Source organism: Thermobia domestica, chromosome 2 (genome assembly GCF_964235325.1).
Source record: "Thermobia domestica chromosome 2, izTheDome1.hap1.1, whole genome shotgun sequence".
Lineage (NCBI taxonomy): Eukaryota > Metazoa > Arthropoda > Insecta > Zygentoma > Lepismatidae > Thermobia > Thermobia domestica.
In genome coordinates this window covers 335,990,162-336,008,025 of record NC_137455.1, presented here as the reverse complement: position 1 = coordinate 336,008,025, position 17,864 = coordinate 335,990,162, and the positions used below count along the sequence as shown (strand labels likewise).

The window sequence follows — 17,864 nt, the reverse complement described above, 5'->3', positions numbered from 1 at the left end:
TTAGCAATATTTAGCTTATGATGTTGCATGAGAAGATAATGTAGGGGTGAAGTGCTGGACTTGTGAGTAATACAGCTAATCAATATAGCTTCAAATCCTTTTCAAGTTATTTTATTTTTAAAGCATTCGTGAAGAATCAAAGAGTGACTTCTCATACTAAATGAGCAATCCTTAAGAAAGTGGACGCAAACACTTGTATCATGATAGAGACGATTTACGCATGTTAATTAGGAAAGGGCAAGAAAATTACTAGGACATTCGAAACACTTCGTTCATCTGCAGTATGCACTTTTTAATTTATCGTTCTATAGAAAATACACTACACCATTTGTTATTGTTAAACTAACTTTGGCTAGCGCAATCGGTGGAATATGATGGTCTCTGTAATAGGCACATTTTTGAAGAAGTTTGCCTATTGAAGAGACTCACATGTGTGAAATTCGGAACAATTTCGCATTCATCTATTACTACTTAACTGTCTATGTATGGTATATCTATAAGTGTAGTGTTCTACGTTTTCCTTCGTACAATAAAGTTGTTTGAAGCCCCTGGATTAAGTGTAATGGAAATGTATAATAGTCTGGGCATGTAACTTTGATTTGGAAATGGAAGTTAAAACTACAGCATGAACTGTGGAAAGAGGGATCTTTCTTTTTTCTTTTAAATGTCTGTAATGCATTGCTTGTTCAGTTCACTATCTGTCCTCGCTGCTTCCTTCAGGCGTTATTCAGCGTGCTTCGGCGGATACCCTCGCAAAACTCACGAGTGTAATATGCATGACTCACTGTGTAACGCAGTGTTGCAATAACTTCGCTTTGTCGTTAACAAATATAGTGCTTTTGCTGTCTTGAATATCAATAAACTGGTTGTGGAAAAAAATAACTGAATACGAATCTGCTAAAAGTAAACTTATATAGTTTAATATTGTAGTCTCAATATGATCCCTCTTCCCAAAACTTGTGATTGCTTTCACAGGACACATTTCAGGAGAGGGGGAGCTGTGTAAGTCACAATATTTTGGCATTCGGGATATTAGTGATATGTTGTTCGGATCTTGGAACCTTAGGTGATAGCGCTTGCAATTATTATTTTGCTGTTTTATGGCTGTTTGTATTCGGCATTCTTATTATGTAAGCGTCTATTTGTCATCTCGTTGATTTGAATGGAAGCAGCACACTCTCAGTTCCTGGAGCATCTCTCTCTCTCTCTCTCTCTCACACACACACACACTCACTAACTCTCTCTCTCTCTCTCTCTCTCTCTGCAATACGCACATTTCTGAAGAAATTTGCCTATCGTAGAGACTCACATGCGCGAAATTCGGGAAAATTTCCAGTTTTTCCGGTCACCAACCTCTGATACAACCCCTGACTAAATATACTTGCTTCCTCATTTTCATTGTCTCACTTCTCTAATAAATTTCACCGAAATTTTTAACTTGTTTTCACTTAACATATTAAGCGGGTAATACGCTCTCTTTTACCACCTTTCATGTGCTGTATGCATTATTAAAAAAACTACTTGGAGCAGATTGGAACCGCCGTTCTTTGGATTTGTAATCAAGCGTCTTAATCACTACACCAGGATCGTTGCTTCTTAAACACTTAGTTGTTGGCATATTTGTTGTATCTGTATTTTATGTTCTCACTTCGACAATTTTTACTCTATTTTGTCCGTTTAGCAGCTGTTTCTGGCTTTCTCTTTTGGTGTCGCCTTTTATTTACACAATGCACTATTCGTATTCACAGCTTGTGTCCCTCTGCAATGTCTTATTAAGATTAGACTTTTCTTCTTGTCCCTCAGTAAACATTTGATTGATTTAATTCTCATTCTCTCCATGGATAGAGCGCAGGAATGCCAGACTCAAAAAACATGTGTACATTTACTTTTCTGACAGATAATACAATGATAATATGGTAGTTTTTAAACAACAGTTTTTTTGTTTTAGAAGGTAAATATAATATGAAATAAGATCGAAATAATGAAATTATGCAAAAAGAAGGAAAAGGTCCTATTAGCGAGGAGATGTGTTGTCTCAGAGATAAACTTCCGGAAATATTCTACGACCAAAATAAGTAGATTTTAAAGCGCCCTGGTTCGAAACCTATGAGACTTACAATAGCAAAGTCTACTGAAAATTCTTTCGATGTCTCCCTATATATTCTAAAGGACCTCGCACATTACTTGCGGAAAAGTAGCTTCTGTTAAATTACTTAAATGTGCGATATTTAAATTATTCACATCATTCTGCACATAAGTGATACATGGAATACCCCCGAAGCTCTATTATTAAAACAACAAATAGAGATTCCTAACTATTATAATGTTTATAATTTCAATGTGTCCTTCGTACAGCTTCTAATTAAATGTAAGCTTCACTGGACGAATTATCAAGAAGTCAAGTTGTTTAAAAATGATTAGTTAATATAGACGGATAATTACATTTCATTATCTCCCTTTATCTATGGAAAACAAAACAAAAGAAAAATGATGAATTTTATATTGTTTTTAGTAGGTCAGGCTCTTAAGGGACATTATGGAAAAGCGACACACAAATTGGGACGAAGCCTGATACCTACCTACGGAATCAAACATATGGGAGACATAACAAGGGACCACACTGAAGACCGTATGACACAGAATCAAGTTAAATGGCACCTACTTGGCAATGCCTTGAGTTCGTTTGGATTGGATATTGACTTCGTTTGACATCACAAGAAATGTTCAGTATTGGGTGTGATTATCTAAAACGCATATACAAATTACACGGCAGTTTTGTTCAGAAGGCAATTTGCCCCTCTAAAGCGACCAATCTGCATTTGCTATATAGATAGATAGATAGATCAACTAATAAACGAGGAATAAGGGAATAAGTATAAATGACTGTAAGTGGTTCCTTATCGAATGCGTTCACCATTATTCATAGATAGAATTTTGTACTATGGAAATAAGAAGCTTTATTACTGTCTCAAAATGAAACTGAACTGTATTTATAAACGAAACGCGATCGGATACTAAAGAGTATAAACTTGACACTAGAATGTGTTTAAATGTATTCTTGAGTTCTTAATATCAAACTATAACACGCGTAATACTATTCTTGTATTTCTGCAGCATACTGAATTGAGGAGAAAGTAGTCTAAACACTTTTTTTCTGTTCTCATTAAGTTATCATTTCACATACCTTTCCACATATAGATTTTCATTGATCGGTTAGTTATAAAATTGATACAACAGACAAGTAGCAATATTTCAATTATAGGGACAATGTATACATTATGGTAATTCTTTTTACATATCATGCATACGATTTGTTCCTTAAAAGATATTAATAACAAAAAAATTAGGAATGATCCATAATAATGGATCAAAATATTGCGATCTTGGCTAAGAATTTTAGGAATTATCAAAAAATGCATTAAAAGATAGCGATCTTTGCCAATAATTCGTTTCTGGATCAGGGCCACACAATTTTTAACGGCCCCAAATCGACTTTTCATTTTTTTTTCGGAACAAGCACATTATTTTGAATTAAGTGATAGTTTGGGATTGGCTAAATTATACCTAATTCTCCAGATATAAGGCGTACAAGAAAAAGAATTCCTGAAATATGTTGGATCTTTTGATCCAATAAAATAAACCTGTTTTTAAAAAATCTAGTAAAATAATCAAAGAAAACTAAAAAAAATAGGGGTGAGAAAATGTATTCTTTAAGAGACACAAAGTGTCAAAATTGCAAAAAGGTAGTAAAATAAATCTTTTAAAACATAGGAATAAGTATTGTAATGTTTTACAATCATATCTTCACTCACTCTTTTCAAAAGATTGTTACGTAGTGACTGTTTTAGCCAAGTCCCAGAATTTACGGGAAGTTACCCTTTAAGATTGACACTTGAATGAGAGAGTGAGACAGAGAAAAAAAACAACTTTGTAATTTACGTTTTTCGAACAATCGGTTGATCGACGTGTGAGTCATCAACTGTGTATCGTTGAAACGAAATTCGACTCATTAGTCTGTTCACTATTCAATAAAGGTAGCTCGAGACGAACTGCCGTGGATTTGTATTGGAACGAAACACTACTACACCGGGAAGAAATACTACGGATTTTGCCTTGGGACGAAGTGCTACTGGGACGAAACACTAGGAAACCCTTGCTCTGAACTACGTATGGGTCTTAGCTAAAGTTGTAAAAACCACACAAAAACACACACCACATGTATGTTATCGTTGTATGACAGGTGTTGCTGCATCTCGAGTCTCAATTGCTTTCTTTTAGCCATTTCCCAATTTCTTTAAAGAGGTTATGAAGACGTGACAGAAAAGCTAAGAAAGAAGAGTATCGCGGATATGACAAAAATCATAAATTAGACAGATCTTATAATTTTTTTTTATATTTCTACATATTACATAATTTGTATGAACATATATGAAAGCCACTATGTTTGTGACTTCGTACCTCTTGAATCACTCAACCGATCTCGATCAAATTTTCAACATAGATGAGGTTCAGGCCTCGGGTGATTTTTGTTATTTCACTTTGAAGGTGCAACCTAGAGCAGGGGGTTGGATAAAACTTAATAATTCTTGAATCAGGAGATGAGGATTTGCCACATAGATGAGGTACGGGCCTGCAACAGTTTTTGTCACTTTACTTGGACGGTTCAATATTGGGGAGTGGGAGACAGAAAATATTCAAAATGACCGAAAATTCTGATATTAGTGCCGATTCCATAGTTTCGGGAGTCGCTGAGATGAACATTGACACTTCCGATGCCGTTTAAATGACCTCAGACCTATCATTTATAACTATAAACCGAAGGTTCAAGAACTTTCAAACTAAGAAATTTTAAAAATTCAAATAATGGCAAATTTTTTAACTAAAAATATTAAAGAAAACTTTTCAAAAAAAATTCTCAAAAAATTTCGAACAGAGATTTGACTGTAATCAAACAATCAGATTGCTCTAAGAATAACTTTCTACTTATGACTGTGAGTTGAACTAAAGTTCAAAGTGTGAAATTGTTGTATATCAATCAGTTTTCATATGGTCATTGGAATAGTTAATGGAAAAGAATACACTACTTGAGTACAGAGTTAAACTATTCTTTTATACTTCGCAGAATTTTAAAGCAGTAAAACTATATTTTGTAAATTACCAAAGTCAGCATCAAAGTTCATGAATTTGCTTCGAGATTACATGCATTATAAAATACATGAAATGAACCACTGATTGGAAAAAGGGAATAAGTACAATTTTTTGCGATTTTAACCTGAGATAGCAGATGTGTTCCTTTAAGATAGTTGCATCGTTGAGTAGAAAATTGGAATGTTTGGGCAACTCTATATGACCAATGTAGAAGACAAAATCTCTCGCTGATTAGAAAAAGGGAATAACTACGTTTCTTATTTCCTTCTTACAGTCACTACAGGACACGACCACAACTGTGAGACTGTGTGTAAGTAGACAACCACCAGATCCCTCTGCTTTCGTTACGATACTTCGCCTTCTTTTTGCATTGCACAATCTATGGAGAACTTTTTGCTCCAATCAGTTACAGATTTACATGTTTTCAGTGATACAAGTGGTGGTCAAAACTGCAATCATTCAATGACATGAATGCTTTTCAGCCTGACCGTATCATAACGGTTCCCACTATACACCAATATTTGCCTTCAGAGGTCACAGTTTTTACCATGTGACTGAAATTTTGCTGTAATCAAATCAGAACTCAAACGACACAATCGCATTTATTTACCAGCACAATATAACCACATGATTACGAATGCAACAAATACTGATCCTCCATTTCAGGTTTACGAAGTTGTCAATGAAGAAATCTTAGATTTTAAACATTGGTGGTAACCGCTTTAGAAATCTTCAGGTAGCATTGTGGACAAAACAGTGAAATTCCAAGTAAGTAAATAGAGACACTGTTTACAAAGCAGAATCTCCAGGTTATGTCCAAGCTCATAAGTTTATCAATGGACTAAGAACTGATATTTTTCGATTACTGAAAAGTAATGTCATAAACGTTGCACTGCCAACGTCAAAGGCATACGATTCGCAAGTCTCGATCAATCAGGAAAAGATCAATGATTCTTCACAAATCATCAAATACATACCTGACCAATACAAACAGTTTTATAGGATGATTTGTTCATGGAAAACCACTGATAAAGAAATTGTAGAAGAAGAAGATGCAGACGGATAGGACCCTATGTGAACCCATTCTACTGTGACAACGTATTTTGCTACGTATTTTGTTCAGTTGTCTATTGTATTACTTTTCTTGCTGTACGAATAATATGTGCTGTACAGAAAAACGAACGGTGACAATAAAAGTGTTAGAAGCCTAACATGCGTGATAGTTCGAATACATATATCCAAGATTAACATATAACATTGCATTCAACATGTACATTTTCATAGCTTTCTATCAAACTGCACATTACATACCCTACACACAATTACAATTGCACCCAACTTTAATTGATTGGAAAAAGGGAATATTTTTTCCATTTTTAAGCTTTTCTAACCAATTCCAGGGCTGCAATACAAGATTCTTCTTGTTGTCTTAGTGTTTGTTAGTTGTTTTGCTACAAGTAATCAATTATACTTTTTTTGCAACAAATACAAACAACGCCTCTAGAAGGTTTTTTAGCGTTATTGAAAACTTAGGTCTGATGCACTTATTCCCTTTTTCCAATCAGTGATTCAAATATAAAAGACATTTATGAGGTTGATTATATACAATGTTTTTCAAAACAAAACCGACAACATTTGGGAGGTGATTTTTGACACGAAGATAAGACGAAAAGTATAGACCATCCCGGATGCTCAAATGCTTCTTTTCGGAGTTATAGGCTGCATTAAAAAAACATTAAACATTAAAAAAATGAAATTTAAAGGTCTATAGTTCCAAAACTATGGGACCTACCGTAGTCGGGTCAAGACTTTGCTTAAGAACTAATATGTGCACTGTCCAAAAATACATGCTTAAAAATCCTAAGGTACTCACGCAACAATTTCTATGGAAGCGGATTGGCTACTAACATATAATTTGATGTTCGTACCAACTACTTCTAAAAAAATGTTGCGCAAATACCGCAGGATTCTGAATATTTGGATAGGGAACATACTAGTTACTAAGTGAAGTCTTGAGTCGACTACGGTAGGTCCCAAAGTATTGGAGCTATGGGCCTTTAAAGTTCATTTTTTTTCATATTTTCGGCAGTCTATAACTCTTAAATGAAGCATTTGTGCACCCAGGTTGGTCTAAACTTTTGTCTTACCTTTGTGTCAGGAATTACCTCCCAATGTTGTCTGTATTGTTTTGATGTAATGATTTAATGCTGATTTAGAATATGAATTAAGTTAAAGATATGCTATGAAAACAAAGATTTATACTTTTCAGGTGAATATGCAACAGACTGAGGCACATTGCTCCAACATAGCAATATTATGAAAACTGTTGTGTGAGCGTCAACTCCGCTTGGAATCACATAATGTTCTTACCTTGCCCTCTACACATCTATATACTTACTTCCTGAGAAAGCACAGCAAGATCAATCGGATTAAGTTGAGCCGTAGTGTCGCCAAAATCGGTGCGACCACAAGTGATATCTGACAGCAAGTGAGACTGTATAACAGATTTCATAGTGGCTACTCTTGTTTCAATTTTCAGTTGAATTGCTGTTTAAACAACTGAATGAGCTGGAAAAAAGGATGTTCGAATCTACTGGATGGTGTAAAAGTTGTGTGGGTGTATTGCTTCTGATCTTTACTAATTTATTATTATTATTTCATTCAATATGATTGGCATAATAGCATCATAAATCAAATTTAGTATAATTTAACAGTGAAAACTTACTATCATATGAATATAATCACAAATAATCTGAAGGTAGGAAAAATTACATTTAAAAACTTTAAAATATAAGGAGTTTCTACAAAACTAAAAAATATATATATTTTTTTAAAAACGATAGAAATTATTATATAAATTATTATTCAAAAGTTTCTTGTTATAAACAGCCTACTAATGAATGCGGTTTTCAACTGTGCTAATTGTAGACTTTTATTCGTACAAGAATTGATTTAATAGGTAATCATAGAGGCAGAATGAAGTGCTCGTCCTTCTGAGCACGTAGTTGTTAATGTAAATCGTTCAAAGGAATGATAATTTTGGGTCTCCTTCTATAGGATGCCAGGAACTTGTCGCTGATGTGAGCTTTTCAAAGCGACGATAACTTAGAGGATCGCTCTCCGTAGAATACCAGTAACTTTCCGCTGATATGAGCTGCTCAAAGCAGTTTCAGTTAGGGGGTAGACTTTTGTACGGTAACAAGCCAGGGATATATCCTTAGTGTAAATATAAAATAAACAACAGCTAGGATGAGATTTTTTAAAAATAGGAAAATCCTTGTAAGTTTTCTATTGATATATTTCTTCTTAAGAAACACAGCAAAAATTATAACAAATACTGTTATTACAACACACGAGTCATGTGAAGTTCAGTTGGCACATTCGGTATGGCGTTTGTACACTAAATTGTTCCATGATGCAAGTACTGTTGCCTTGTTATATAGTCTAGATGAATATCATACTGAACTCCACCTTTATCATATCATCAAGAAAGAAACACCTCCGATGCTGATAGTACATCTAAATAAGAATACTGCATATTCCTCTAACGTTTCAGTGAAAAAATCAATAATTCGGGACAAGGACGTTATATTTATAATCACAAAAAGTGAGAAGACCCTTAGGCATATGTTAAAATATTCTGCAAGTAAGTATTACTGGAATAACCGAGCTAATTATCTTATTATTTACGTATCAAGGACGAGAGCTGAAACAGACATTAGTTCTCTGTTCTTAGAATTTTGGAAAGAAAAAGTTCTTTATATTGCTGTGATTTCGGTAGACATTTCAACGTTAAAGAATTCATCTTGTAACAATATATCCAAACCAAGTTTCTCCGTATGGTCATACAATCCTTTCTCGAACACAACGTATAAAAGAAATGTAACGTTAGATCAAATAACGGAAAATACTAACATAATTCAAAAAGGTTATTCAAGAATGAAAATAATTGATCTTCATAATTATGTGTTGACAACAACTAATATGGAAGGTGATGTTCTTCCAATTTTGTCATCCAGAAAAGTTGATGCTACTGGTAACTACACATCAAGGGGTTTCATTGTGACAGTTTTCGAAGAACTGAAAAAGTACATGAACTATGAAAATAAACGTGTTATAACACATGGACCCTATGAAGTTGGATACAAAGCAAAAAATGGTACTTGGTTATATATGATAGGAAATCTTGTAAGAAAGGAAGCGGACATGGCAGGAATAACTTTAGCACCACTCCTTGAAAGATATCAGGCGATTGAATTTTCAGATACTGTTTTTATAACAAGATCAACTATTTTGATACCTAAGGCGAAAGTTCTACCATCTTGGTTGGCTTTATTATTATTCTTCAGAGCAGAAGTATGGTACAGCATTATCAGCTCTTTTTATGTGATAGTTTTCCTTCTACTAGTACTGCCAGTGTCTAGATTTTCTAAACCTCATATTCAGGAAGGATTGTGTACAATGTTTTGTTATGTATGGTCTATTCTTTTACAGGTGTCGGTGATTCAGCCGAAGAGTCACGCAGTAAGAATTCTATTCTTTGTTTGGGTATATTGTGCCCTAATCTTTACTTCCGTATATCAAGGAGGCATTGTGAGCATTTTAACTGTTCCGAAACGATATTCAGACATCAATACTCTTCAAGAACTTGCAGATTCTCAACTGGAAATCAGAGGCCATAGAGCTCATAAAATGATATTTAATAATAGATCTAATAAAGTGTTGTGGACCCTTCATGAAAGATTTATCATAGATGCGAATTTTGAAAATGCAGTAAAATACTTGATAAGATATGGAAATACGTCAGTTATCTGTTTGGACAACATTTTGTTGTATTTTGCATACAAAAATAATAAATGTTTAAGTTGTACCCCAGAGTTTCACATGATGAAAGAGAACGTTGATACCCGTCCTCAAGCTATTGCTTTAGCCAAAGATTCCCCCTTTATTTATCGTTTCAACACTCTTATTAGACGGATGAAGCAGGCTGGATTGATCGAGAAATGGATGATGGAAGTTGTGAAACAATCTAGGGACAACAGCAAATGTGAAAATCCCTGTGGTACTGGAGTGGAATCAATATCGCTGGACAAAATAATATTTTGTTTCTTTATTATTGGAATTGGTTACGGAGGTGGACTCTTGATATTTGCTCTTGAAATATTACTAAAGACTTATCATGAAAGATGTAAGAAAAAATGATTTTGAGAAAATTTATGGTTCACATTAAAGTTATATTCGAAAGAACTACACTTTGATTAATTTATAAATTATTAAAATCGAATTGAATGTAATATTTCGAACCAAAATTTACAAATTAATAACTTTGACCTAATGATGTATCGTAGTAAGCTTTCCTTTTAGCAATGATGTTCTGTTGCTATGGAAATTCATGCGATAACAGTTAAAAATTATACAATAACTTGTAGTTACATACCATTTACATTATCTACGTAACTCTGTCCTACCAATTTTAATTTTTTTCTCTTTTCTGGGCGAAAGTAGGTGTTCCTTATAGTTTTTGACCACCTAATTACTAATACGAAGTCAGATATGTTGAAAGAGATCTGTATTTCCAGAAATTCTGATACGAAATTTTGAAGGACACTTCATATTTATGAAATAAGACTTTGAATAAAATCGCTATTTTAAAGTACATTAGAAACTAGATTTAAAAAGAAATCACGTACGGAGCATATTTGTTTTTTGATTTGATTTGATTTGAGCTTAAAGGAAGCTATATGAGCTCCGTCCAGGTCAGCACGATGGCTATATGGACCTACTGATTAACGTAGAATCCGAACCACATGTGCTCCCGCCGGGAATCGAACCCGGATCTCCAAAGCCAAAGGCGCGTACGCTAACCGCTTAACCATTTAGAGCTCTCAGAGCACATGAGGATATATATAACAATATTTGTATATCCAAATTGGAGTATATAACAATATTTGTAACCTAGTACGGCTTGCAATTTTGCACGAAAAATAAACTAGAAAAATGAAAACCAGTAAAAATTCATCTGTATGAAACAACCTATATATACATATACCGACAAACTGTAAAAAATGATTCGACAAACTGTAAAAAAAAGTTCAAAGACTGAACATTGCGCACTCTAGCGTGGTACAAACAGACAGACAAATGAACAATTCCCACATAAAGAAAAACACGTGTCGATTTATTTTCTGTTCACTTTTGATGTGCCAAATTTGAAGCAAATCGGATGGGGACAATTGGAAAACACTAATTGCATTAATTTTACATATACAATATGTACACACGATTTCATTCGCTTCGATCTACTCCTTGCTGCACTTCTACGATAACACTTGCTTTTTTCGGACGAGGCCTTGGCCCCAACACTACTTCTCCAAACAAAATAAAAGTACATGTTCGCTTACTTTTTCGTATTGCCCCTACAAAAGTTTCGTTGCAATTCTCCACATCCTTTAGACACTTCTGACGTATACTTATTAGCCCTTTTGCTAATTCGTAATTAAGGGTTTCGAATGGTTTGCGCCCCACCCAACTGTTTTTAAGGAAAATACGAAACACACATTCTCTCATTTTACGTATACAATATCTGTGCACAATTACATTCACTTCAGTCCACTTCTTCATGCCTTTAGGGCGTCAACTTTCACAATTTTTGGTGGGGGCTTTTTCACTCTAAAACAGTTTTTCCACAAAAAACGAAAAGAAACAAATATTGGTTTCCTGTTTGCGTATTGGCTCTATACCATGTTTCGTTGCAACTCTTCATGACCTTTAGGAACTTTTGACATACTGTTATTAGCAATTTTGATATTTGATAATCAAAGGTTTTGCGGAGTCCGTGCCCAACCAACCGCTTTTCCAGGAAAATATGAAACACATATTCCCTTATTTCGGGTCTAGAATATCTGTGCACAGTTTCGTTCACTTCGGTCCCTTTTTGATTTCCGGGTGTCAAATTTCAAACTTTTAGGTGTTTTCCCCACAAAACCGACTTTTCCGCAAAAAGTAAAAAACACGTATTCCTTTATTTTTTGAGTATTGTCCCCACAGAAAGTTTCGTTGCAACTCTTTATGTCCTTTAGGCACTTCTGACATACTCTTATTAACACTTTCGATATTTCGTGATCTTTGCGTTTAATGTTCCACGATTATGCCTGTTAGGTTAAGGAAGACAATGATTAAATCAAATGAATTATGATGGACGAATTAGTGGAAGGAGAAAGTAGGAGGAAATTGGAGGATCCCTAGAAAACATACGAGTACGATATTGTCCACCTCAAACTAACTTGCCTTGGGAACGAACCAATTATTCCATCATCAGATCAAAGTTGGAGTGGGTCAAGTGTGTCGAGTTTTCTGAGTGGCCCAATGGGTCGTTGGTCTATAGCATGTGGCCCACTGCGACCCACAATCCACCATGACACTATGATCTACCGACGCAATATACTTACTGCACTGTAGACAGTATCTTCTGAACAATATATTCTTTTCGCCCTCGACCCTACCATAGGAACTAAATACACGTTTCTGATTTTTTGCAGTTTGCGATTACATAGGGAAATAAGTCCAAGATTTCTGGTGTAGGTAATGTGTATTATAGTAACAGAAGAAAATTGTCAAATTGTTGGAAAAAAGAAGAAAATTGAAGAAGCAGCTGAGGTTAAATTAATATCATGGCAGTCAAGGTGGAACAAAACGAGCCCTGCGGGGTTTCTAACCCGTTCCTACTACAACCACCACTACTACCACTATTACTACTACTACTACTACTACTACTACTACTACTACTACTTCTACTACTACTACTACTACTACAGCCTATACTATGGATTTGTATAGCAAAACTGCACGCGTAACGTAAGTAAATCACTTTTTTGAGTATTATTCATCTTATTTTAATGAAAAAGTGTTATGAAAATTTAAAAAATAAAATATAAAAATAAAAAAAATCCTTGGCCCAGGTTTGAACCTTCACCAAAAGCAATTATAATTACTAACCCAGTGCGCTAGTACACTCGACCATGAAGACCGCCAGTAACAGCGCCAGGATATCTGCTATATTTCTGCTACGTGCCGAGAAACGGATAACTAACCAGAACCGAGTGTTTAGCTCCTATGAGGAGGGTGGAGCGTAATTTAAAAATATCCTTCTGAACACTGGTGAATTTATCTACGTTTTACTTTCAAGGCCTCCATTATCTCTCCTTTTTCATTTTTTTCTGTTTACTTACCTCAGGTGAGTATCTCTAAGTGACAAAACATCTGTAGGCATCTTCTGAATACTGATATTTGTAACTGCAATAATGGCAATAGGATTTATACTACTACTTTGCTTTCAAGACACACAGCCTGTAAGTTTTCAGAGGAGCTAACTACTGAAACATTTTTTAATCAATATATATATATATATATAATGGATGTAACTATGTGTGCCTGATCATCATGGCCAAATTGCAAAGTCAAATGAAATGACTTTTGGTATATAGTTAGGCCTTAATCCAAAGTGGGAGGTTATCATATCACTTTCATTATAATAGTATAATTGGGGATAGTGGGGATCCGTTTTTTTTTTTTTTTTTGCGAAAAATTGAGTATCTCGCAAGCCGTTAAACTCACTGGGATGAAGTTCAGTAGATTAACTCTTTATTGAAAATGAACAGAACGTCACATAGAACATTTTAAATTTCTTCTTTATGATAGGGCTAGCACTTTCTATATATGCAAAATTGAAAGTGGATTGGTTTGAAAAATAACTCAATTCAAACTCAAATTCCAACTCTGATTAGTTGGAATTTAACATGATTTTATTATAAGTATGAACTCTTTAGTCAGTAAGGAAGAGGGCGTGGATCATGTGTCAGAGTTGATGACGATGTATTTTTGTGGGTGGCGAGTCGATGGGCGGTGGGTCAGAGTGGATCACGGTTGGTGGTGGGTCAGAGTGGGTCACGGTTGGTGGTGGGTCGTGGTGCGTGAGAGTCGGTCATGTTGGGTGGTGGGTCAGAGTGGGTCACGGTGAGCGGTAGGTCGTGCTGGGTCGTGGGTCACGATGGGTGGTGGGTCAAGTTGTTAATTGACTCACGTCATCACTGACTCAGATAGTTCAGTGGTCGCGGTCCCGTGTTCGATTCCATGGTGGGCGATCCTTTGAAATTGTATGTCCTCGATGTATCTGTGTTCGTGTCCCTGTCGTTCAAGGTTACTGAAAATAACTGTAAAACAAGTATTACTAAGTATAATAGAAACAAGTTACGGAGACACTTTCGGTGAATCAGATAAGAAAAAGGTGTGAGGCTTCGGATGCTAGTTAAGAGTCTTCATCTGGCGAAATTAAAATACCGCTAATTTTACATAAATTATGTGACATCTTCAAATAGATAAAATATAATCAAAATGTGGAACAAGAGCGCCCTAGACAATATTATTTTACATGAGAAACCGTTATCTCGACTCACTTATCTGCTTTCGATTTCGAGCCATTTTGAAAATCAGCATTTATTTTTGTGTTTCTAAAAAGCTGAAAACGGAAAGCCACTAGGTGACTTGTGATAACGGTACCGCACGCAAAATAATATTGTCAAGGGCGCTCTTGTTCCATATTTCAATTATCTTTTATCTTTTTGAAGATATCACATAATTACTGTAAAATTAGCAGTATTTTAATTTCGCCGGGATGAAGACTCTTAAGGGGCTGAGTTACTCTCAAAACCAGTTTCTCCCGCATGTCCTTGCGTGTTTGTATGTCTATTTTTGTTTTCTAATTTAAATTTAAAGTCTCTCGACTATAGTACTTTATCATGACCAAAAATAGTGTGTTTCGTCGTTATCGTAAACGTGTGCAATTTGCTACATACACGAATGTTTTTTGACTCTTACTTAGCAGAGCAGTCTTACCGTAGTAGCGTGAGCATTCGTTTCGTAATGCAGGGATGTCGGGTACGATTCCCAATGCGGTAAGTTGTTTTCACCAAACTACAATATTCATACTTTTGGTATGTAATAAAATGTAAAATACTAAATTTCTTTCGGTCTTACAATTTAGAGTGGAAACGGTTTTCTTCGCAGAGGAAATACTGTACTAGCAATATGACGTCACATGTCTGTCTGATAAGTACTATAGGGGAACGTAACGTGGTTAGCAAACAATTCATGAATGCCTAAGTATCATGCTTAGGGCGTAGTATGGGTCATAAATGTGTCTGAAACGATATTGTTTCCTAGCAATTATTCCGAACGTCTTCCACTATTACTCCTACTGCTAGAAATAATAATATTTTCGTTCGCTATTTCCAACACGTTCCATATACCCATTCAACCAAACTTTGTAAATGGGAACTATTGTTTTTTATATTCGTATACATATTTTGTTAAAATATCAACATAACGCAAACATAATCCAAAGTCTTATCCAAAGAAAATGTCTTACTATGTATCGTGATGAAGACAAATTGTATTAAGTTTCTATTTAAGCATCCGAAGTTTCGATATTAATATTATTCAGGAGCTGGCACCTTCTTTTTGCCTCCACGTTTACTTTCGGACACAAATCATTCGAAAGTATATCTTTTCCTTTCTTTTTCTATCCTATCAACTTCAGTATGCTTCTTTACATTGCAATATTGAGATCTTAAATCTTCAGTAATAATAATAATAATAATAATAATAATAATAATAATAATAATAATAATAATAATAATAATAATAATAATAATAATAATAATAATAATAATTGTATTAACATTTTTAAAGTTGCCCTAAAATTAGACAAAACTTACAAATAAGTCCGGATTTCGGTAGTTTGTCCGGACCTCCAGGATACACCTTTTCAACTACGAAAATTTAAACGAAAGCGTTCCACTATGGTTTCATGTAGAAAGTATTTTACTGTACGTTTTAAGGAAAATACCTGCAATAAAAATAACTGAATATCATTGAACAGTAAGACATATAATAAACTAACTTTTAGCATATGCAGAAGTAGTTATAAAAGCTTTGCTACAAAAATACCTACACAGACCATAATAAATTCTATGATCTCGAAATATAAAGTAACAAAATAGCGTATAAGATTCAGTCTAGAAAGCAATTTTTACTTAAAGAATGGACATACACTATTTCGAGAATCGAGATAAAACGAGAATTGTTAACGATACTTTTCGTCTCGTCTCAATTGTCATCTCCAAAGCGAGACGATAATTTGAGTTAACCTTATCCCGTCTCGAATGTACAATGTTAATTCTCGTCTCAATTTTCTTTCTTTTGTTTTAGAAACGAGATGAGAAATCCCTCTTCTCGTGGACAACACAAAACAGAGCCGAATATCACGTTTCTGGTTGTAATGTTATGCCCTGAGTGATAATAAGCTCTTCTTCTATTAGATAATAATAATTATTATTAGTTTATTATTATTAATACTTTTGTTATTCCTAACGATTTAATAGTTCAAGTATTGAAACATCCGAATATTCAAATATCTGAAGATAATAGAACATGTGTCATCGCTGATCAATCGCCCCCGAAAATTCGAAAGTAAAAATTGTACTGGCCGTTCGTGGATAAGAATTGATTACCTTCAGATTATTGGTCACGCGCCTTGACCACTGAACCAATTACTACGCAGTAATTGATTCGTCTTTAGTTTGTTTACGAGTATAGTATACGCTCCGTATTTCATTCAAAATAAAGGAGTTTTGTACTTTGTTTTTTAAAATATGAAATGTTAATAATTTAATGAATACAGTGTTATAATATCCTCCGAGTTCTCAATTACATATTCCTGTGTTTTGAATTTGACTATTAATAAGCCACTGTTTTCAGCGAACAGAAAAAGCCCTGTATTTAGTCGCGACAATAAGTAACGCTTTAGGTGAGTGGTTAGCATTATGGTTTTCTAAACCTGTGATCCGAGTACGAGTCTCCCACTCGCCATTTACAACTTCTTAAATGTTTCATTTACAAGGCTGAGCTCCAATTGGATGCTGCTAAATGAAAGATAATCTCCAGTGAAGAAATTCAGTAATTGTGAAAATAAAGGAAGCAAAATGAATGGAGAAAACCAGTTACAGAATTAGTTCTGTTAACGGTTCTATATTTGATTTTAACCGTTAATTTCGTGCATTTTTAAATTCGTGCATCAGTGAATATCTCAAAACCCTATTGAAAGCATTTCTGAGAATTACACCCTGTAGGGAATACCGTCTACATCTATTGACAATTGACGAAATATGCACTTTTGGATTGTTTATGCGTGGCTTCCTTTACGCAGATTAGAACCACCATTCACAGTTTCTGGAATTCGAAATAGGGCCTATTGAAATTTAGCTTTTTCGCGTTTTTGGATAGCTCTAGCTGTGAAAATATGTACTTTTCTCCATAGGTCCATCTGAGCATTTTATCTTTTTGTGATGTGAGGAATCACCTCTTACAGTTTGTCGATATAGTTCGTTAACACCCTATATATATACAGTGTTTCAAAACAACACCGACAACTTTTGGCAGGTGATTCCTGACACTAGTATAAGACAAAAAGTATATATCAACCTAGGTGCATAAATACTTCCTTACGGAGTTACAGGGTGCCGAAAACATGAAAAAGAATTAACTTTAGAGGTCCACAGCCCCAAAACTATGGGACCTACCGTAGTTGGGTCAAGACTTGATTTAGAACTAGTAAGTGCCCTATTCAAATATCCAAGTTTCGCAATCCTGAGGTACTTCCA

General features: G+C 34.7%; 1 protein-coding gene across 1 annotated transcript; it reads left to right on the top strand.

Annotated features, from left to right (window-relative positions):
* Nucleotides 1-9,087: 9,087 nt before the first annotated feature.
* On the top strand, nucleotides 9,088-10,350 carry LOC145679544 (putative glutamate receptor). The gene has a single exon (XM_081750121.1). The coding sequence runs from the start codon at nucleotides 9,088-9,090 to the stop codon at nucleotides 10,348-10,350; it is 1,263 nt and encodes a 420-aa protein (XP_081606247.1).
* The last annotated feature ends 7,514 nt before the right edge of the window (nucleotides 10,351-17,864 follow it).